The sequence below is a fragment of the Microtus oregoni genome, unplaced genomic scaffold (genome assembly GCF_018167655.1).
Source record: "Microtus oregoni isolate MIOR12 unplaced genomic scaffold, Mior012 000002F_ref0000024, whole genome shotgun sequence".
Taxonomy (NCBI): Eukaryota; Metazoa; Chordata; class Mammalia; order Rodentia; family Cricetidae; genus Microtus; species Microtus oregoni.
Window position 1 is genome coordinate 62,016,617 of NW_024543061.1, and position 18,931 is coordinate 62,035,547.

At 50.3% G+C, this 18,931-nt stretch overlaps 1 protein-coding gene across 13 annotated transcripts in view; it reads right to left on the reverse strand.

Moving 5' to 3' along the window:
- Positions 1–13,020: 13,020 nt before the first annotated feature.
- Mical3 (microtubule associated monooxygenase, calponin and LIM domain containing 3) overlaps positions 13,021–18,931 on the reverse strand; it is a 182,968-nt gene continuing 177,057 nt past the window's right edge. For all 13 annotated transcript variants that reach the window (XM_041640938.1, XM_041640931.1, XM_041640924.1 and 10 more), the window contains 3 exons: positions 16,386–16,485; positions 16,193–16,266; positions 13,021–16,110 (listed from right to left, as the gene is read on the reverse strand). In XM_041640938.1, coding sequence (XP_041496872.1) covers positions 15,926–16,110; positions 16,193–16,266; positions 16,386–16,485 — 359 coding nt within the window. In that variant the 3' untranslated portion in view covers positions 13,021–15,925. The remainder of the gene's footprint in view (positions 16,111–16,192; positions 16,267–16,385; positions 16,486–18,931) is intronic.

Below are 18,931 nucleotides of genomic sequence, written 5' to 3' on the forward strand. Positions count from 1 at the left end.
CAACCTTAACACCACTCAGCTCTCACTCCTACTACTTCAGATCACTCACTTTTTAAGAGTAGACGGAGAGTGCGTAAGACAGAGGCGGCTGTGTAGCCTAGGCTAGCCTAGAACTACCATCTATATGTGCCACCAGCCTGGCTTCTGGTTGCCAAACCTTGAGTGATGGATTCTATATCCCTCTGTCCTCTGACACAGAACTCTAGAAGCAGTTTCTCTTTCTTTGGTGAGTCAGGGCACCAGTGCAAATATGACCTCCTCAGTTATGGCTGCAGAGGATGCTACGGTGTGTGTCCATATCCATCACATAATCAGAAACAAAGCAAAAGAGTACATCCATAAATGTGTGTTTTCCTGTATGCCAGAGTCTTAGTTACTCTTCTATTGCCATAACAAAACAGTATGACTGAGACACCTTATAAAAGAAAGCATTTAATGTGGGGCTCAATGTTCCAGAGTGTTAGAGTTCATGCCCATCATGGTGAGGAGTATGGCAGCCGACAGGCAGCATGGTCCTGGAGCAGCAGCTGAGAGCTTGCACTCTTATCTGCAAATAGGAGGCAGAGATAGCTAACTGGGCATAGTGTAGGCTTTTGACACCTTTAAGCCCACCCTCAGTGACACACCTCCTCCAACAAGGCCACGTCTCCTAATCCTTCTCAAACAGTTCCAACAACTGGGGACCAAGCATTCAAATTTATGAGCCTATGGGCACCAATCTTAGTCACTGTTCTATTGCTGTGAAGAGACACTTAGTCTGGCTTACTATTGCTATGATGAAACACCATGACCAAAAGCAAGCTGGGGAGGAAAGAGTTTATTTGGCTTATGTTTCCACATCCACAGTCTAAAGGAGTACGTCACAAAACAATCCCACACCAGTTTAGAATTATGATTAATAAAAGGGTTATTTATTTAAAGGGAAAACCTTACAGATCACCGTCCTAGACAACAGCCTCCTGCACGACCAGGAAAAGCCACTGATAGCCAGAAGTGGAATCTGAAGCAAGAGAGAGTGAACAGAGGGCTGCCGCTGCTTTTTTAAATCGTGCGCAGGATTCTTTTTTTTTTTTTTAATTTATTATGTATACAATATTCTGTCTCCGTATATGCCTGCAGGTCAGAAGAGGGCAACAGACCTTATTACAGATGGTTGTGAGCCACCACGTGGTTGCTGGGAATTGAACTCAGGACCTTTGGAAGAGCAGGCAATGCTCTTAACCGCTGAGCCATCTCTCCAGCCCCTGCGCAGGATTCTTTTTTTTTTTTTTTTTTTATTTGCCGCTGCTTTTTTAAAGAGAAAGATACCACACCCCAGTGGGCTGGTATCTCAAAGGCTATTGGCTGAAGGAGCGGAAGGAGTTCCCGCAGCTACAGTCCATCACTGAAGGAAGTTAGGACAGGAACCCAAACAAGGCAGGGATGTGGAGGCAGGAACCTGGAGACAGGAGCTGATGCAGAAGCCATGGTGAGGTGCTGATTACTGGCTTATTCATCATGGCTTGCTCAGCCTACTTTCTTACAGAACCCAGGACCACCAGCCCAGGGATAGCACCACCCACAATGGGCGGGGCCATTCCTCCATCAGTTTCTAAGAAAATGCCCTAGAGCTGGATCTTAAGAAGGCGGTTTTTTTTCTCAGTTGAGGTTCCCTCCTTTCAGATGACTCTAGCTTGTGTCAAGTTGATATAAAACTAGCCAGAATATGTTGGGTAATGGTGGTGCATGTCTTTAATCCCAACACTCAGGAGGCAGAGACAGGAGATCTCTGTGTGTTCATAAACCAATCTGGTCTTCAGAGCAAATTCCAGGGCAGACAGAACTATAAAGAGAAACCCTGTCTTGAAACACAGAAAACGAATAAACAACCACAAAAACAACCAGGACATACACCATGACCAAAGCAACTGTTATAAAAGAAAGCATTTAATTGGGGGCTTGCTTAGTTCATTATCATCACAGAAGAGAGCATGGTGGCACACAGACTCACGTGATGCTGGAGACATAACTGAGAGTTCTACATCTTGATCCTTAAGTAGAGAGGGAGAGACTCTGGGCTTGGCATGGGCTTTTGAAACTTCAAAGCCCACCCCCAGTGACACACTTCCTCCAACAAGGTCACACCTCCTAATCCTTATAATCCTTTCAAACAGTTCTACTTCTGAGTGACTTAAGTATTCAAATAAATAAATTTCAATACCTATGTGGTAGACATTTTTGTTTGTTTGTCTGTTTTGAGACAGGGTTTCTCAGTGTAGCCCTGGCTGTTCTGGAACTGACTCTGTAGACTGTTGGGCCAAAATTATCCCAGGGCCCGTAACTTGAGGCCTATAGGACAGAAAAAAGCCTGGCTCGAGTACTTCAGGGCCTGTAGGATAGAGAAAAGCCTGGCTCGAGTTTGAGTAAGGATGAGACAGCAAAAATTAGGTAGACGGGGGCTGGAGAGATGGCTCAGAGGTTAAGAGCATTGCCTGCTCTTCCAAAGGTCCTGAGTTCAATTCCCAGCAACCACATGGTGGCTCACAACCATCTGTAATGGGACCCTCTTCTGGCCTGCAGACATACACACAGACAGAATATTGTATACATAATAAATAAATAAATATTATTTAAAAAAAAATTAGGTAGACGCCCCTCCAGTTAGAGGGAAGATTTGGCTGCTTCTCATTGGATGGAGGTACCCCCACACCACATGTCACTTAACTTATATAAGCTGATTCTCACAGTAATAAACTGAGTTCCTGCTTGACTCGACTCTCTATCGCGTCTGATTGTCTTGCATTGTGGGGCTGTGAGAATGGGCAGATAGCGTATTCATCTTTCCATGGGGAATAAGGAGGCCTAGCAATGCCTGGGGGAATCCAGAGGATCAAGACGTCTGGCAACTGGAGGCCCAAAGAAGCCAGCAGTAGACCAGGCTGGCCATGAACTCAGAGATCTGCCTGCCTCTGCCTCCTGTACACTGGCATTAAAGGCGTGCGCCACTACTGCCTGGTTTATGGGGGCATTCTTATTCCAGCCACCACAGGCTGGTATGGATAACTGTCACAAATACTCTTACCTACCTAGCTCCTTCGGTGGACTTTTCTGCAGGGAGGTATTTTTATTTTTGGGCACAGAGTCTCACCTTGTAGCCCAGGCTGACTTTGAGTTTTTGTTTCAGCTTTCCAAATACTAGGATTACAGGCCTGTGTCACTGTCTCAGGGTTTTATTGCTGTGAAGAGACACCATGCCCTCAGGGCAACTCTCTCATAAAGGAAAACATTTAACTGGGGCTGGCTTAAAGTTTCAGGGCTTCAGTCCATTATCGTCATGTCAGGAAGCACGGCAGTGTGGAGGTGGACGCGGTGCTGGAGAAGTTGCTGAGAGTTCTACATCTTGATCCACAGGCAGCAGGAAGAAATAGTGACAGTGACCAAGCTTGAGCATATGTGAGACCTCCAAGCTTGCACCCAGTGAAACACTTCCTACAGCAAGGCCACACCTACTCCAACAAGGTCACTTATCCTTATCGCGCTGGTCCTGTGAGTCTAGGGGGTCATTTTCACTCAAACTAACATAGTCTCCATGCCTAATCTGCTTTCATTTCTTATAAAATACCTAGGGCTGGGAATACTGGGTCAGTGAATTTTATTAGAAGTTCAGGTTCCCAAATGGTTATATAGAAGACTGGAGAGATGGCCCAACGGTTAAGGGTGCTTGCTGCTCTCTCATGGTGATGGTTTGAATCCCACCACCCATATGGGGTAGTTCACCACAACTTTTAACTCTAGTACCAAGAAATCTGAAGTGTCTCCTGGCCTAAGGACGTTTTTTGTTTTGTTCTTTGTAGTAGGAGAGCCGCTTGTTTGTTCCCGGCTGCCTAGAACTGAAATAATCACACAGAAACCATAGTATGTGCAATATTGCTTGGCCAATAGCTTAAGTGTATTTCTGGCTAACTCATATCTTAAATTAAGCCATCTCCATTAACCTGTGTATCGCCACAAGGCTGTGGCTTATTAGGTAAAGTTCCTGCATCTGTCTCTGGTGGGGCTACATGGCTTCTTCCTGACTCTACCTTCTTTCTCCCAGCATTCAGTTTAGTTTTCCCTGCCTAGCTAAGTTTTGCCTTGCTATAGGCCAAAGCAGTTTTTTTATTCATTAACCAATAAAAGCAACACATAGACAGAAGGACCTTCCACACCAGTGTGTGTGCATGTGTGCATGCGCGCGGGCCATAGTTAGCATATGGAAGTCAGAGGACAACTCAGAGGTGTCATTTCTCTCCTGTCCTATGTGGAATGGAACTCAGATCATTAGACTTTGTGGCCGGTGCCTATCCCTCTGAGCCATTCTTGCCAGCTCTGCCTGGTTTTTTGAGACTAGATGTGGCCAGTTGTGAGGATCACACTGGTAGGATTTGATGGAGGGGGAGGAGGCAGGAGGATCGTGAGTTCGAGGCCAGCCTGGGCTACACATTTTAGGGCTGGAGAGTTAGCTCAGCTTATAAGAGCACCGACTGCTATTCCAGAGGACCTGGGTTTAATCCCCAGCACCCACACAGCAGTTCACAACTGTTTGTAACTCCATATCTGACACCCTCACATAGACATACATGCAGACAAAACACCAATGCACATAAAATAAAAATAAGTAAAATATTAAAAATAAAAACAAACAAACAAAAAGACAAAACAGAGACAAGGACAAGGTCTGCCACTAGGAACTGGGGCTCGCTGTTCAGGTTAGGCTGGCTGGCTGGCTGGCCAGTGAAATACATCTGGCTTTTTTTTTTTGAGACACGGTCTCATTGTGTTGCCCTGATTGACCTAAACTTTGCTATATAGACCAAGCCTACCTCTGTCTCATTGTTGGGATTAAAAGTGTATGCCCCATATCGTCTTCATGGCTTTTTAAGTGGATTCTGGGGATGAAACTAAGGGCATTTTCAATCACACAGTGAGTTTGAGGCCAGGTACATTCCTGGCACCAGGGTGTGGTTGTAAAGCCACACACACCTTTCTCATAGTTTATAATTTCCATATGTGGGGAGGAGGTGAGGGTTACTCGAGGGCAGTCATGGTAGTTAGGACTCATTGTGTAAAAGAACACAACTCAAGAAGAGCTAGAAAGCTCCTGAGAAGGCGGAGTGGGAGAGGGGTTTGATTATACTAACACCCCCTGGGACAGTGGTGGTTAAAGAAGCATCTGGCAAGTAGACAGCAGCAGAGCCTGTGGAGGAGCGCTGGGCAGCAGCCCACCCCAGCGTGGGAACAGCAGAGCCCAGCTTTGGGAGTTTATTTTCCCAGCTCTCTCCTTCGGTGGCCTGGGTTCAATCCTTCAGCGCCCTAGGCTCAGTTCCCCACCAGTCTGATAGAGATGAGCCTCTGTGTGTCCTTCATCAAAGGAGACATTACTGGGCCCCACAGGCATGCTAGGAATCAATGAAATATATAGGAAGTGCTCCTAGAATATGGCTGTTGACCTGTTATTGGGTTCCTGCTAACTCTGTGTGGGGTGAGGTGGGGGCTGGAAGGCAGAACTGGGTGCAGGGGCCCAAGAACTATGTGGCCTTTTGCTCTTTTGTTTTTGTTTTAAAGACAGTGCCTCACATGCCTTTAATCCCAGCACTCGAGAGGCAAAGGCAGGTAGATCTCTATGAATTTGAGGTCAGCCTGGTCTACAGAGCCCACTCCAGGACGGTCAGAGCTATCTAGCGAAACTCTGTCTCAAAAAACAAACAAACGACAATGTCTCACATAACCTAGGCTGGCCAAGAACTCCATATATAAAGTCCAACATGACCATGGAAAAAATTATATTTACTTGTTTATAATAAATATCTATTTTACGTTTATATATAAATAAATTGTAGTGAAAGGCTAGAGGATGATGGCTCATCTTGGTTGTCAACTTGACTACATCTGGAATCAACTAAAACCCCAGATGCTGGGTAAGTCTGCGGTAGGGTTATCTGAGGTGGGAAGACCCACTCTAAATCTTAGCCAGGCCTTCCGGTGTGAGCCCACACTAAAGGGTCGGGGATAAGGAAGCTTTTACTTCTGCCTGCTTGCCCTGCGTTCCTGCACTTGTGGAACTGATTTCTTGGGATGTCACAGTAAGATTGAATCCAGCAGCTCCCTGTGAATCCTCCAGGACTCGGGGCCGGACTGGGACTACGCCAGGGCCTGAACGACGAAGATTCTCCACTTTCCACTGCAACACACCCATGGTTGAACTTCCCGGACCACATTCTATAAGTCAATCTAATACATATTCATTCTATCAGTTCTGGAGAGCCATGACTAACACGGAGGACAACTCGCTGGAGTCACAACCACGTGAGTTCCAGGAATCCTCAGGGCTGTCGGTGGCAGTGAATGACTGAGCCTCCTGGCTCCACTCTGCTGAGCGCTAAGGCTACAGGCATGAGCCACTAAATGAGCCATTTTATTTATTATTCATTCATTATTTTATTTATTTGGCTTTGCAAAACAGGGTTTCTCTGTGTAGCCCTGGCTATCCTGGAACTTGCTGTGTAGACCAGGTCGGCCTTGAACTCGAGATCCTCCTGCCTCTGCCTCCTGAGTGCTGGGATTAAATGCGTGCGCTGCCACCAGCTTGCTATAAATTAGTCTTTTGAAGGGCCGGGAGGGGGAACCCGGAGAGCCATGCTTTCTGTAGTGCAGGTGTTGGAAGTCGAGGTCTCGCACAGGCGTGGCCATCGCTCTACCACTGAGCCCTTCACCTAGCGCTAGCCCCCTTCCCACACTGCCTGCTAGCTGTCCTTTCATTCCCAGTAAAACCTCTCGCTTTCCACAGAGCTTCTCCTCCTCTTCCAACCTCCTCCCCACCTCACCCTGTTTTGGTTTAGTGTTTCCACTGGGTGTCTCTCCGTCTCCACAGCCCCAGTGCCTTCTCCATCCCTGCACAGGCTGAATGTCACCAGCAGAGCCCCCACCCTCACACCTGTGTGTGTGTGTGTGTGTGTCAACGTTTCCTCTGTCCTGGCCACTTCTCACCTGGGTGAAACACTGACAGCAAGCTCCTGCTCCAGTCACAAAGTGGCAAAACAGACATAGACAGTCCAGGTCAGGAAGTCCCGATGTGTGCGGAGCATCCTCCGAGCTTAGTCCTCTTTCCGGGCTCACTATGGATGGCCTTGGGACTCCTAAAGAAGAACCAGACCAACCCAGGGAAGGTGATGATAGCACATCCACCGAGATCACAACCTCCTCCAGGGCCCAAGCGGAGCCACCAGGACTGTCTTGGGACACAAAGGAAGGGACAGGCCGATATTACACCAAGTTCAGTGGACACAGGCTGATAGGACACCAACAGTGAGGGAGGTGCCCACTGGACGGTGAGCTGAGGAAGTGTGCTGGAGGCTGAGGAGGCAGCGGCTTCCTGAAGGGATACTGTCTGCCCTGAGGGTAAGAATGTGATATTGAAATCCAGCTAGGATTCAGGCTGCAATACCCACAATGAGCCCTCCCTTCTCACAGATACTGACAGCTACCTGGCTGTGTCACTGTGTGTGGGTCCCTAGCGGACAGACTCTGGGGTGCTAGGATCTTTCCCCAGGGAAGTGAGTTCACATCAGGGCCACACAGCGTGCTCCTCACCCCCTTCTTTGCCTCTGAGCAGGAATTAGAGCCGATGGCTGGCTTGTGCGGTGAAGACACCCCACTCTCAGAAAAGTTCAAGAGACTCCCATTTCTGCCATATGGGTCCTGACTCCCTTGCTACAAAGTCCCTCTTAGCCCGGTGGTGGTGGCACACGCCTTTAATCCAGCACTTGGCAGAGGCAGGCGGATCTCTGTGAGTTCAAGGCCTGGTGTACAAGAGCTAGTTCTAGGACAGGCTCTAAAGCTACACAGAGAAACCCTGTCTACAAACAAATGCCCCCTACTATAGACCAGGTTGGCCTCAAACTCAGAGTCACATCTGCTTCTGCTTCCCCAAGTGCTGAGATTAAAGGTGATCCCTCTCAGTGTCTCTCTGAATCCCTTCCACCGGGAAGGTGAAAAGTGTTCAGGGGCTGGGCCAGGGACCCCCACCCTTTTTAATGTGCCTTCCTGCCAAGATGTCTGTAGCTCCAGGCCTTGAAAGACAGACAGATGAGGGACAGCAAACAAACCCTGCTGGAAGAAAGATCCTGGACCAAGGTCTGTGGTGCCAAGAAAGAAAAGGTTCTTATCACTTATACCTGAGCGGCCTCCCAGTCCTCGGCTGAGGGCGGGTGAGACAGGTGGAGCCCTGGCGTGACTCAGCGCCTCCAGTAAGTCAGATGTCCATGGGATTTCCCAAGTTTCTCCCCCTTCACTGTCCCTTGGGACTCTTGGATCTGCTCTAACAGCTCCTAGTGAGGATGCCGAGCTGGAAGAAGGAAGGGTAGAGATCTGGAGGGCTAACTTTCCCCAAGCCACATAAATGTCCCCTCCTAGTCTGGCCACAGCTCAGACAGATTCCTGGGGAAGGAGTGGAAGAATGGGAGTGGCTTTCCCAAAGAGCCAGACCCCCCAACATTTGCCCCAAGATGGGTCTGATCGTGGCCCCCAGCACGGTCACATTCTGTATTGTTCTGCTGTCTCTGAAGCCAGCTCTATTTATTTTAGTGTTTTTTTTTTTCTTTCCTCTTCTTTTGGTTCTTCGAGACAGGTTTCTCTATGCAATAGCCCTAGCTGTCCTGAAACCAGAGTTCTGCCTGCCTCTACCTCTGGGATTAAAGGCGTGTGCCACCACTACCCAGCTATTTTAGTGTTTTTCAAAACAGGGCTTCTCTGTAACAGTTTTGGCTGTCCTGGAACTCACTGTGTAGATCAGGCTGGCCTCAAACTCAGAGATCTCCCTGCTTCTGCCCTGGAGTGCTGGATAAAAGGCGTGCACCAGGTGATTATTTTATGTTGTAAGGCATGGGCTTACTTTGTAGCTGAAGCTGACCTAGAGCACAGTCTGACCCAGGCAGGCCTGGAGCTCATGTCAAACCTGCTTCTGCCTCCTGAGTGCTGGTTCTACAGGTGGGAGCCATCATGCGCTGCTTTTTGTTTTTGTTATTGTTACATGATGTGACAAGCTATTTCGGGGCTCTTTGTTCCTGTACAGGGTTTCCCCACAAATCCAGCCAATCCCTCCCTTCCTTCCTCTCTTTCACACTCTGCCCTGGGATCCACTTGTCCTCAGGAATTCTGAGAAACTGAGCAGGGGCAGCTTGAGGGTTGGGCTCTGAGCAGGGACAGCTTGCTGGCATGTGACTGTGACTCAGAAGCCTGACAGATAGGCGTGGAGTATGTAATGCCATTGGCTCTTTTCTGTCCCGCCACCGCTTTATGAAGGAGAGAGATTTGGAGAGCCAAGTTCAAGATCAGTTTGCTGGGTAGCAGCCAGACTGGGCAGAGGCCAAGTCAGATTTCTAGGGCTCTTCAGGTCACATGGCCAAGTAACCTACAAACGCTTTCCTCCTCAAGGGTGACAGCACCGTCATTAGCAGATGTAAGAGAGGAAGGGCCCAGGGTGAAGCCTCCACTGGCCTGGAGGAAAAGGAGTTTGAAACCATTGGCCCATGACTAAATGCATTATAACAGAAATGAGATCCTAAAACCCATTCTATATAATTAATACATGCTAATAAAATTTTTTAGAAAGTAAAAAGTGCTTTCTTTTGAATTAAGTTTGCCTTTATCTCTGCTGTGTGGGATAAGCATGTAGAGGTCAGAGGTCACCTTTTCTCCCACTGTGGCTCTGAGGACTGAACAGGGTTACAAAGCAAGTGCTTTTACCTGCTACGGCTGAGCCATCCTTCTGACTGCACTGTCTTTCAGCTTCCAGCAGCAGAAGCAGAGAATAAAAACGCCTGTCTCAGGCTGGCCCTCCTACCTTGCTGGCACTGGGGTCTAAATCACTAATGGAAATTTCTCGGGACCCTGGTCATAGGTCCTGTTTGGCTGCTGTGGTCCTGGGGACCCTGGTCATAGGTCCTGTTTGGCTGCTGTGGTCCTGGAGACCCTGACCATAGGTCCTGTTTGGCTGCTGTGGTCCTGGGAAAAGCAGGTACTCTGAATCTGTTTGGGAGATTTCTCAGAATGGTGAGTGGACTAGTCCCTTGATGCAGCTCAGTAAGAGACTGGAAAATGACTCGGGACTTAGGGAGGTCTGCAAAGGGGCAGCCACAGGTTTCAGATTTCACCATGAGCTTGAAGACTGGGAGGCTGGGAGACACCTTTCTCCTGGCTGATGCCTAAGATCTGGGAAACTAAGGGAATGTCACTTATGGTTGGAGACTGGCCAGGGATGTCTGGATACTGATGGCCTCTGACTTAGCTGCTGTAGAGTTAAAGTTGGCTGATTAACGGCATTTCAGTCTTGCGTATGTGTACACAGATGATTACTATCTGCTTCTCTGTTCTTTTTACTCCGAGACAGGATCTCCTGCCATCAAGGCCGACCTCACATTCACCATGTACCCAAGGATGAACTTCAGCTTCTGATTCTGCCTCCATCTTCCAAGTACTGGGATTATAGGGGTGTGTCACCATGCCTGGGTTTATGACGCCAGTGCCGGACTTAGTGCAAGACTAGCGCACTACCAACTGAGCTGTGTACGTCTTAAATCTTCCGGAAAACCATGGGACTTCATGGTTCCAAGGTTTTAAAGATTTTTACTTAAAAGATTTATTTTCGTGTTTGACTGCATGCATGTACATATACCAAGTACATGCCTGATGACCTTGGAAGCCAGAAAGAGGATGTCAGCTCCCTGGAACTGGAGTTACAGATAGTTTTGCGCTGCCATGTGAGTGCTGGCAATCAAACTCAGGTCCTCTTCAAGAGTATCAAGTGCCCTTATCCACCGACCCTCCTTTCCTGGCCCTTGTTTCTGTTATTTTAAATAGTATGCATCCATGTGAGGGCAAATACACTGTGGGCAGCGCCACTCAAGTTCCAACGCTTTGAATGTCAACTCCAAATTTCTACATAGGTACAGAATTGTCGAACTTGGGGCCGGAGAGATGGTTCTGTGGTTAAGAACACACACGACTCTTACAGAGTGCCCAAATTAAGTTCCTAGCTCGCGTGCCAGGCAGCTCACAATTGCCTGTAACTCCAGCTTCAGGGGGTTCTGACATCTCTGGCCACTGCTGGCACCCGTAGACACATTGACAAACCTGCCCCCGACATACACAACATTTAAAATAAAGTGGACCTTAAAGAATTGTGGAACTTAAACTTTTGGTTGACAGGTTTTTTCTCTCCCCTGTATCTGTGTCCCTTTTATTTCTTTTCTCAGCTTCTTGAGGCCGTTAGTTAGGTAGCCTGGGCTGTAAGGTGCCCATACCAGACGGCTCTCTTACTATTAGGAAGTGTTTGGCTACTTACCACTGATTAGGAAACAGTTTTTCTCTATAACATAGCCACCACGCAGTCTGGGAGACCAGACAGAGGTAGCTTGAAAATAGATTTCTGAATCATGACTCACAGTTAAATCTATTCTGTAAGAGGGAGGAAGAGCAGGATGGAATTCCCTCTGCGGATGTTTTACAGCCTTCCCTCAAGAGGCGTCTCTAGGGAAACACCTTTCTGGAGTTTCAGTTTTCCAGAGGAGGTGACTTGCTCTTCCTTCCCCTGGGTCATGAGGTAGCCCCCACCACACCTCTCCAGAGCCTGAGCCCCCTTGCCTGGAGGCTTCTCCTAGAACGGAGCCTCAACACCTACACCCTTCCCTAAACCTTGCCTCTCCAGCAAGGTACAAGTGGAGAGAGGGGAGCCCCGTTTGCACGGATGTAGGCTTCACACGTCTGACTTGTACAGCCAAAGGCATGCATATCCCAAGGTCTGTGGTAGACCCAGGACACGCTCCCCAGTGACAAATTCACCTCTCACCTTACAGGAGCACAGGGCCGCTCTCCTCTCCGCTCTTAGGACAGGAGGCAGCTGCGCGGGCGGAGGCCAGGAATGGTGGTTTCTTGGGAGGAAAGTGTTTCTGGCTGCCTGTCTAAAGCTATCATTTCCTGCCACCTGGGGTTGTTGTAAAGCTTGGCCACAGTCCACCTGTTTCTCAAGCTTACTATGTGAAAACTCGGGGGGTAAAAAAGGTGGCTGGGCCCAGGTGTCCACGCAGCTCCAGCTGTTTCCTCGGGAGTCTAGGGTCCCAGTAATGTCTGTCCCTCCTGAGGTGGCTCCTTACTTACTCCTTTTTTCCTCCCATTACACACGGGCCATGGCCAGCGGGCCTTCTCTCTGGAAAAGCTGGTGGCTCAGCTGTTTTGACTACTCACCCTCTGAACCAGTAACTGCCATCTTGAGGAGTTCAGTTGCACCCTTTTGCAAAAAAACGCATCCCCATTAGGTTTATTGATGATTCAGGCCCGTGTGGAGGGGTAGGAGGAGTCACAGGACCCTTACCCAGCCTTTGCCTGCTACCTGTTGTATACAACTCTGTCTTACTTGTGGGTGGTCTGGGTTGCCTGTGGGCTAGTTACATAGGTGGGGGAGTCTAGGGGAAGGGGACTCCATATCCATGGCTACAAGGAAGCCCTCACCTCTGCTGGAATCTTGCCTTGGGTTGACATTGGAACCCTAAGAATTGGAGCAACACCAGTCTTTTTTTTTTTTTTTTTTTAAAAAAAAAGACAGGGTCTCTCCAGAAAGTCCTGGAACTTGCTTTGTAGACCAGACTGGCCTTGAGTTCACAGAGGTCACCTACCTCTGCTGCTTGAATGCTGGGATTAAAGTTAAAGGCCTGTGCCACCATGCCCTGCTGCGACACCAGTCCTAAGGGGCTGGCTCCAACTTCCTTGGCATTACTCAGTGCTTCTTGTTAAGCAGGGTGCTGCAGAGAATTTCTCAAGAGCTAGCTCCTGATGGCCGCGTCACGACAGCACAGAGGGTTCACAATCACAAACCAAATGAAAAGCTATATTCTTTGAGCAACCTGTCGGTATTCACTCATCTATAAGATGCACGAATGACTTGTGTAGATACATGGAAATGTGTCTTGGCTCAATGCCCAGAGAAGAAAAATGGCTTCAGAAATAGTCTTTATTTCTTAAAAAAAGAAAAAAAACTTTATTGCGCATAAAACAGACCGTTCCCTCTTGTGGGTCGTTTTTACTGTGATACTGGGGATTGAACCGTGGGCCTTATGCATGCTAAGCACACATCCTACCACTGAGCTATATTCCCAGCCCCTGATACTTGTTGCCCCTGCCCCCACTCTTTTCTCTCCTGTCCCAGTGAAAATGTCTTATCTTTTAAAGTCTAAAGTTGCTGGTCAAAATTATCTTAGGATGGCCGCTGGAGGAAAAGGTCCTTTATCAGCTGAGCAGGGTTAGAACCTGGGGTTCTGGCCTGGCTCTCACTGGGGAGCAGGGGACAGTCTTCTGCTTTAGGGGTAGAGGCTGGTGCCTCATGTACTATCCGTAGCCTTGAGTTTGGGCTCACTCAAACACACTCTAGCATCTTATACATGTATGAAGTGTGTGGCTATATATACCCTTTCTTCCCGGCCTTCAAGTGAAGACGGAATTCCTGAATAGACCTGCATGCATTTCCAGAGGTGGAGAACAGTTCCTGTCTCGAGTCCCCAGACCGCTGAAATCGACGTCAAACTAGTGGTTACAAACTGGGAGCCAAAAAAAGGTGCTCTACGAGAACCCCAAGTCCTCATGCTGCTTCGGCTGGGGAGTTGGGGACGTCTCCCAGGCTGGTGGATTTCTGCCCCCTTCCTAGTGACTGTAGGAAGCAGCGTGTGCTTTGGAAAGTTCAACAGGGTCGTGGCTGACCAGGACAGAGGAGGGAGGGGACACCCACGAGGCCACAAGAGGCGCTGCGTGCCCCTGCATCCTTTGTGAGTCACTCAGGAAATGGGTTCTTTCTTGTGGGTTAGCAGAAATGACAGGCTGAATTTCCTGGGATTGCACTGGGGAGGCGGACAGGGTTAAGAAGGCCACACAGGCGATAAAGGTCCTGTCCAAAGTCCAGTCTGATTGGCAGATTGTGGTTGAAAAATGGAACCCAGAACATCCTCCTCTCCTCGTTTTAGACAGAGAATAAAAATAGCAGTAATGCCACGTCAGAGACCAAGAACTGATGACGTCAGAGCTGCGGTGGTTGCTGGCAGCACACCTGTCTTTCCACAGGAGAGATGGCAGCTTTCGCACGAGGAGAAGGGTGAGATTGCTGTTTGCTCCTCTGGAGTTAGATGGATGTTCAAGTTGAGGCACAGTGTGGTTCCCACAGGAAGTCCAGGATGAGTGTGGGCCCTTGGCAGCCTTGAAGGGAGGCCAGGGATGGCATATCTTCTTCCCAATCTCCTCCCAGCAGGCCCAGCTGGCATACCCTTTTCCAGATTGGTGTGGCACCCATGGAAAGAGAAGCACCCTGGCCCCCATCACCAGTCTCTGGGTGAACCACAAGAAATGAGCAGTTTGGCTTATGGAGCTGGTTACATGGTGCTTGTTGGCTCTTGCCAGGCCAAGAAAATCCTAGTACAGGCAGGGAAGGTCAGAGTGGCCGGCGTGTTGAGGGGAGGCCCGTGCACACATGCCCCTCCAGCTGGACCAGGGCATTGCCATCAGCCGGCCTGAGGACAAGGTCACACTCCACTTGGTCCCAGCCAGCGTGAGGAGGGGCTACCCTCCATCTTTAACATCTGTACAGGAAGTAAAACCTTGGCAGCAAAACTGGACAAAGTGGGTTCCGCAGAGCCACGATTCCAAGAGCAGAGGCCACAGCAGCCGGTCTGTCTCCAGGCCTGGCCTCCTAGTGCTGAAACGCGTCCTTACAAAGAGGCAGCTCCCCTGTAGAAGTCCAGTGCCAGCAGGGACAGGGTGCTGGGTGGAGGAGGGGACAGAGAAGCTGTGAGGAAGGACCCACAGGGCTTTGAGCTGCCCGCTGGTCAGACCAGGCCCGTAACACTATCAAGACGGCTAATAAATATGCATGTAACAAGATCAGGTCAGTTTGCCTCAGGGCTGCAGGGCTGCACAAAGCCCTCCCAGTCAAGTCCTACAGGCAGGTGACAGGCAATCAGTGTCTCTAGTAAAGGTATAAAAACGAAGTTGCTTCCTTTCAAGTATTAAAAAAATAAGTTAATCGACAAAAAGGGTCCGAAGTGGCTGAGTGTCTGGGCAGGTTGTCAGTTTCCTTTCGATGTGCAAACACAGAAAAATGCTGAGGAGAGCCATCTCCTGTACTGCCGTGGGTGCCGACCAGGGGTGGCGCCTGTCTGTCGACATGTAGGGTCTCCCTCAGCTCTGCCACAGTCAATACTTTCCAGTGTCAAAATCGTTGTGAACTAAAAGCAAAACACAGCAATCCGCGGGCCTCAGGCCACTGCCCACATGAAAGGCCTGGGGGGCACTTGGCCACTGGGAATCCAGTGTGTGGCGGGGCCGGGGGCAGAGCCCTCCTGCACCCTCCTAACTTGCATAATGAACCTGCCTACTGTCTGGCTTCCCCTGCAATGGGAGGGTGGGCATCACCCTCATCACCCCCACGGGTGCTGCTCCCTGCTGGATCCCCTCCATCCACAGCTTCTCTGCAGATGCTTCTGCACTTTCTTTGGTGGTGCTTCAGGAAGCACGAGGACTGTAGCCACTCGGCTCTTCAGGTGCTCTGGGTGTCAGTGGCTCTGAAGAGGAGTCACTTCCCTCTCTTACCAGCAGAAGGAAGGAAGAGGTGCCAGGCAGCAAGCCCTCGGGGACCTGCAGGAGTGTCCCCTGTGGCACATGCCAAACACCCGTCTCCTCCCTCCTGAATGGGAAGTCCCACACGGCCCTTCACCTCAGATGATAACCCTCGCCTGGGGTTTTCCCACAGCACAGGTGTCTGTGAGCTACCTTCCAGGCACGCCAGGTCTCTTCTGAACCTGGATCCGGTGGGTCGGGATAACGCAGCCGGGTCAGGTGGGTGCCAATCAACCAAACCCAACGGTAGCCAGGCTCAGGACCAGTCCAGGCTGAAGCCCTTGCACAGCATAGCAGCCTCCAGGTCCTTGTCCTCCTCTTTCTCCCGCAGTCGCTGCTCTTCCAGCAGGGCCACCAGTGAGTCTCTCTGCTCCACCACCTCCAGCATCTCGTTCAGGATCTTCTTCTCCTCTGACAGCTCCTCCTCGGTCTTCAGGTGATCTGCCGAGTGGCTGATGGCGTCAGGCGTGTGGCCTGGGACAGTGGCCCACTTCACCCTCCACCCCACTCGCCTTGCGCTCACCTTCCACAGCCATGCGCTCCCGAAGCTCCTGCTGCAGCCGGCTCTGGCGGTCTTCCAGCTCCAGCTCCCGGGCACTGGGACAGGGAGAGGCAGCAAGGGTGACTTGGGGACCAGCCCTCCCACCCTGCTGTGATGTACCACACGCTGGCTCCCCCCCCCCCCGTAGCTGGTTCCTGAACCCCAGTTCACTCACAAGATCATCAGCTCCGACTCGTAGCGCACCATGGCGTTCTTCTCCTGCACCAGCTTGAACCACTCCTGCATCAGCTTGGGGTCATCCTTTTTGCCCATGCCTGTGGGAGAGACTGAGGGTCAGACAAGGGGATGGGTCTGTTTGCCCAGCCCAGAAGGATTGTCACACTGGGGCAAATGTGCAAAGAGCCAAGCAAGATGCTGCCGGAACAGTCCCAAGCCAGGTCCAAAGTTTGCCTACAGCCCTGACAGGGAGACGGGGACAGAGAACGACAGGCCACTGCGTCGTGCCCACCCCAGGGCCTGACAGACCTAGACTTTCCATCAGTCCTGCCCAGGCCTTTTTCTGGGTGACTGACTGTTCCTCCTATACGAGCTTAACACTGCCTTGCTCGGTGATACAAGTGCGTGTGTATGAAATGGCCCGCTCTCCCCTCGCTACTCGGTCTCTTCAGAGGAAAACAGTCTAATAAACAGGAGGAGTAGAAATTTACAAGCTACACCTTGCCTTTGAGATTAGGTTCATATAACCCAAGCTGCCCTTGAACTCCCGATCCTCCAGTCTCCACGCTCCCACATTCTGAGATCACAGGCACGTGTGCCACCATGCCCAGTCCTACACTCTGCTCTTAAATTACTTTCTTTTGACCCTGTTTCTTCCTGGGCAGCTGTCTCTTTCAGGGGCCCCTGACGCTTCGCCACGGCTTCCTTGTTGGGGTCAGGAAGATACCCATGTCTTGGTTTTGTTGTGCGTTCACCTAGACACATGCATGCCAGGCAAGTGCTCTACCACTGAGCTACACCCCCTGCCCTAAAACACCCCCTTCTTAGCACGCGGCCCGATAAACACTGCAGCGGAATCTGCATGGCAGACACAAAGCATCAAGGTGGCTGTCACCAGCGGACCCCAGAGCTGAGGAGGGCAGCTGTTCCTACTCTTCGGCCACCTGTTGACTCGAGCTGCCCCTGAATCAACGTTTGCCTCAATCAGGAGTAGCCACATCCCTGGGCTTAGCTGTAGCAAGGGCATGGGGGAAGGACCTCCCCCCCTTTTTGAGACAGGGTTTCTCTGTGTATCTGTCCTGGAACTCACTCTGTAGACCAGGCTGGCCTTGGACTCAGAGATTCGCCTGCCTCTGCCTGTCTCCCTGAGTGCTGGGATTAATGGCAAAGGCATGAGCCACCAGTGCCCGGCAAGGAAAGGTTTTCTAAGGAATCAAACCACTCAGAAAATAACAAAGTCCTTCTGCTTGTTGTACAAAGCTATCCGTGTGACCTTGCCCTGGAAACACACGGTGGCTCCTTGCCCACAGGGATATAAACTTCCTTTCATGTTATTTTTGTGTGCTGGAGATGAACACAGAAGTTCATATGTGCTAGGCAATGCCCCACCACTGAGCACACTGCCATCCCAACATCCAGTAATTTTATACAGAACTTGGGGTGTTCAAGGGCTTCCTAAAGTTTATTCACAGACCTCAAGTTAAGAGGTGTCAGGCTGGAGTCCTCTAAGTCCCCTCCACTTGCTTGGTTGGGTGGCCCAGTCTCAAGAAGTGCTCTAGTTTATACAAGAGTATGGCCAGTATCCTTAGGTAGGTGCTGGTCCCGTGTGAGGCTCTCTTGCTCTAGCCTGCTTCTTCCTGATTCTTTCACACTAGTCAAAGGCCAAGCTCTTTCACTGTATGCTGGACACATCAGACCTAAGCCTAAGTCTTCAGCCAGTAACCATACTTCAGAGACAGAACTGACGCACGCAAGGGTTAGTATCAGACCATGCCAAGCACACATGCACCCTTCTTCCTGATGTGAAGGCTCCCGGCCCTGAACTCTACTTTAAAGATGGATGCCTCCATCCCGGCCTGTCGAGCCTGCCTACAGGTCTGGGGGTCCAAACTCTCCTTCCCCACTCCAATAGACTTGGGTCTTTGGCTTCAAAGCAGCCTACAGCCCAGTTCCAAGCATTCCTTCTGGAGCGTCTCTGCACAGTGTGCCCATGTGGCCATGGAGATGAAGCCCTTGAGACATGCAAGTTGTCCAGAGTGGCAAGCCACGAGCGTACCAAGTCCGCCCCTCCTTCCCACCTCCCAGATGTAAAGACCCCCAATTCCACCGGGGACACTGGGACACCGCTCATGAGCCGTGTTGGAGTTCAGTCACAGCCCATGAGCAGGGGAATGTGGTGGGGTGGGTGGTCAGATGTGAGAGCCATGGGGAGCAGAGAAGAGGTTAGCAGGGTTAGTCATGGCCACACGCCCCTTCCCCCTGCCCACATGCCTTGCCAATGACAATCTTATCATCACAACAGACTTCAAATCGGACAAACTTAAAACAAAACAAGACACACTCAGCAAGACACAAGGTAGAGAAGTTTGTTTTCAGTGGTTGCTCTGGGGGGAAACAACAAAACTTGGGGGGCATTTGTGTAGACCAGTCTTTGTAAGGACAGTATTCCTTGACTCCGCCAATGCAAACTGTCGCCACCCCTACTCCTGGCCCTCTTTATGCTGGCCTTGACCTTACTGGACCCAAGGCTCCGAGCACCAATGA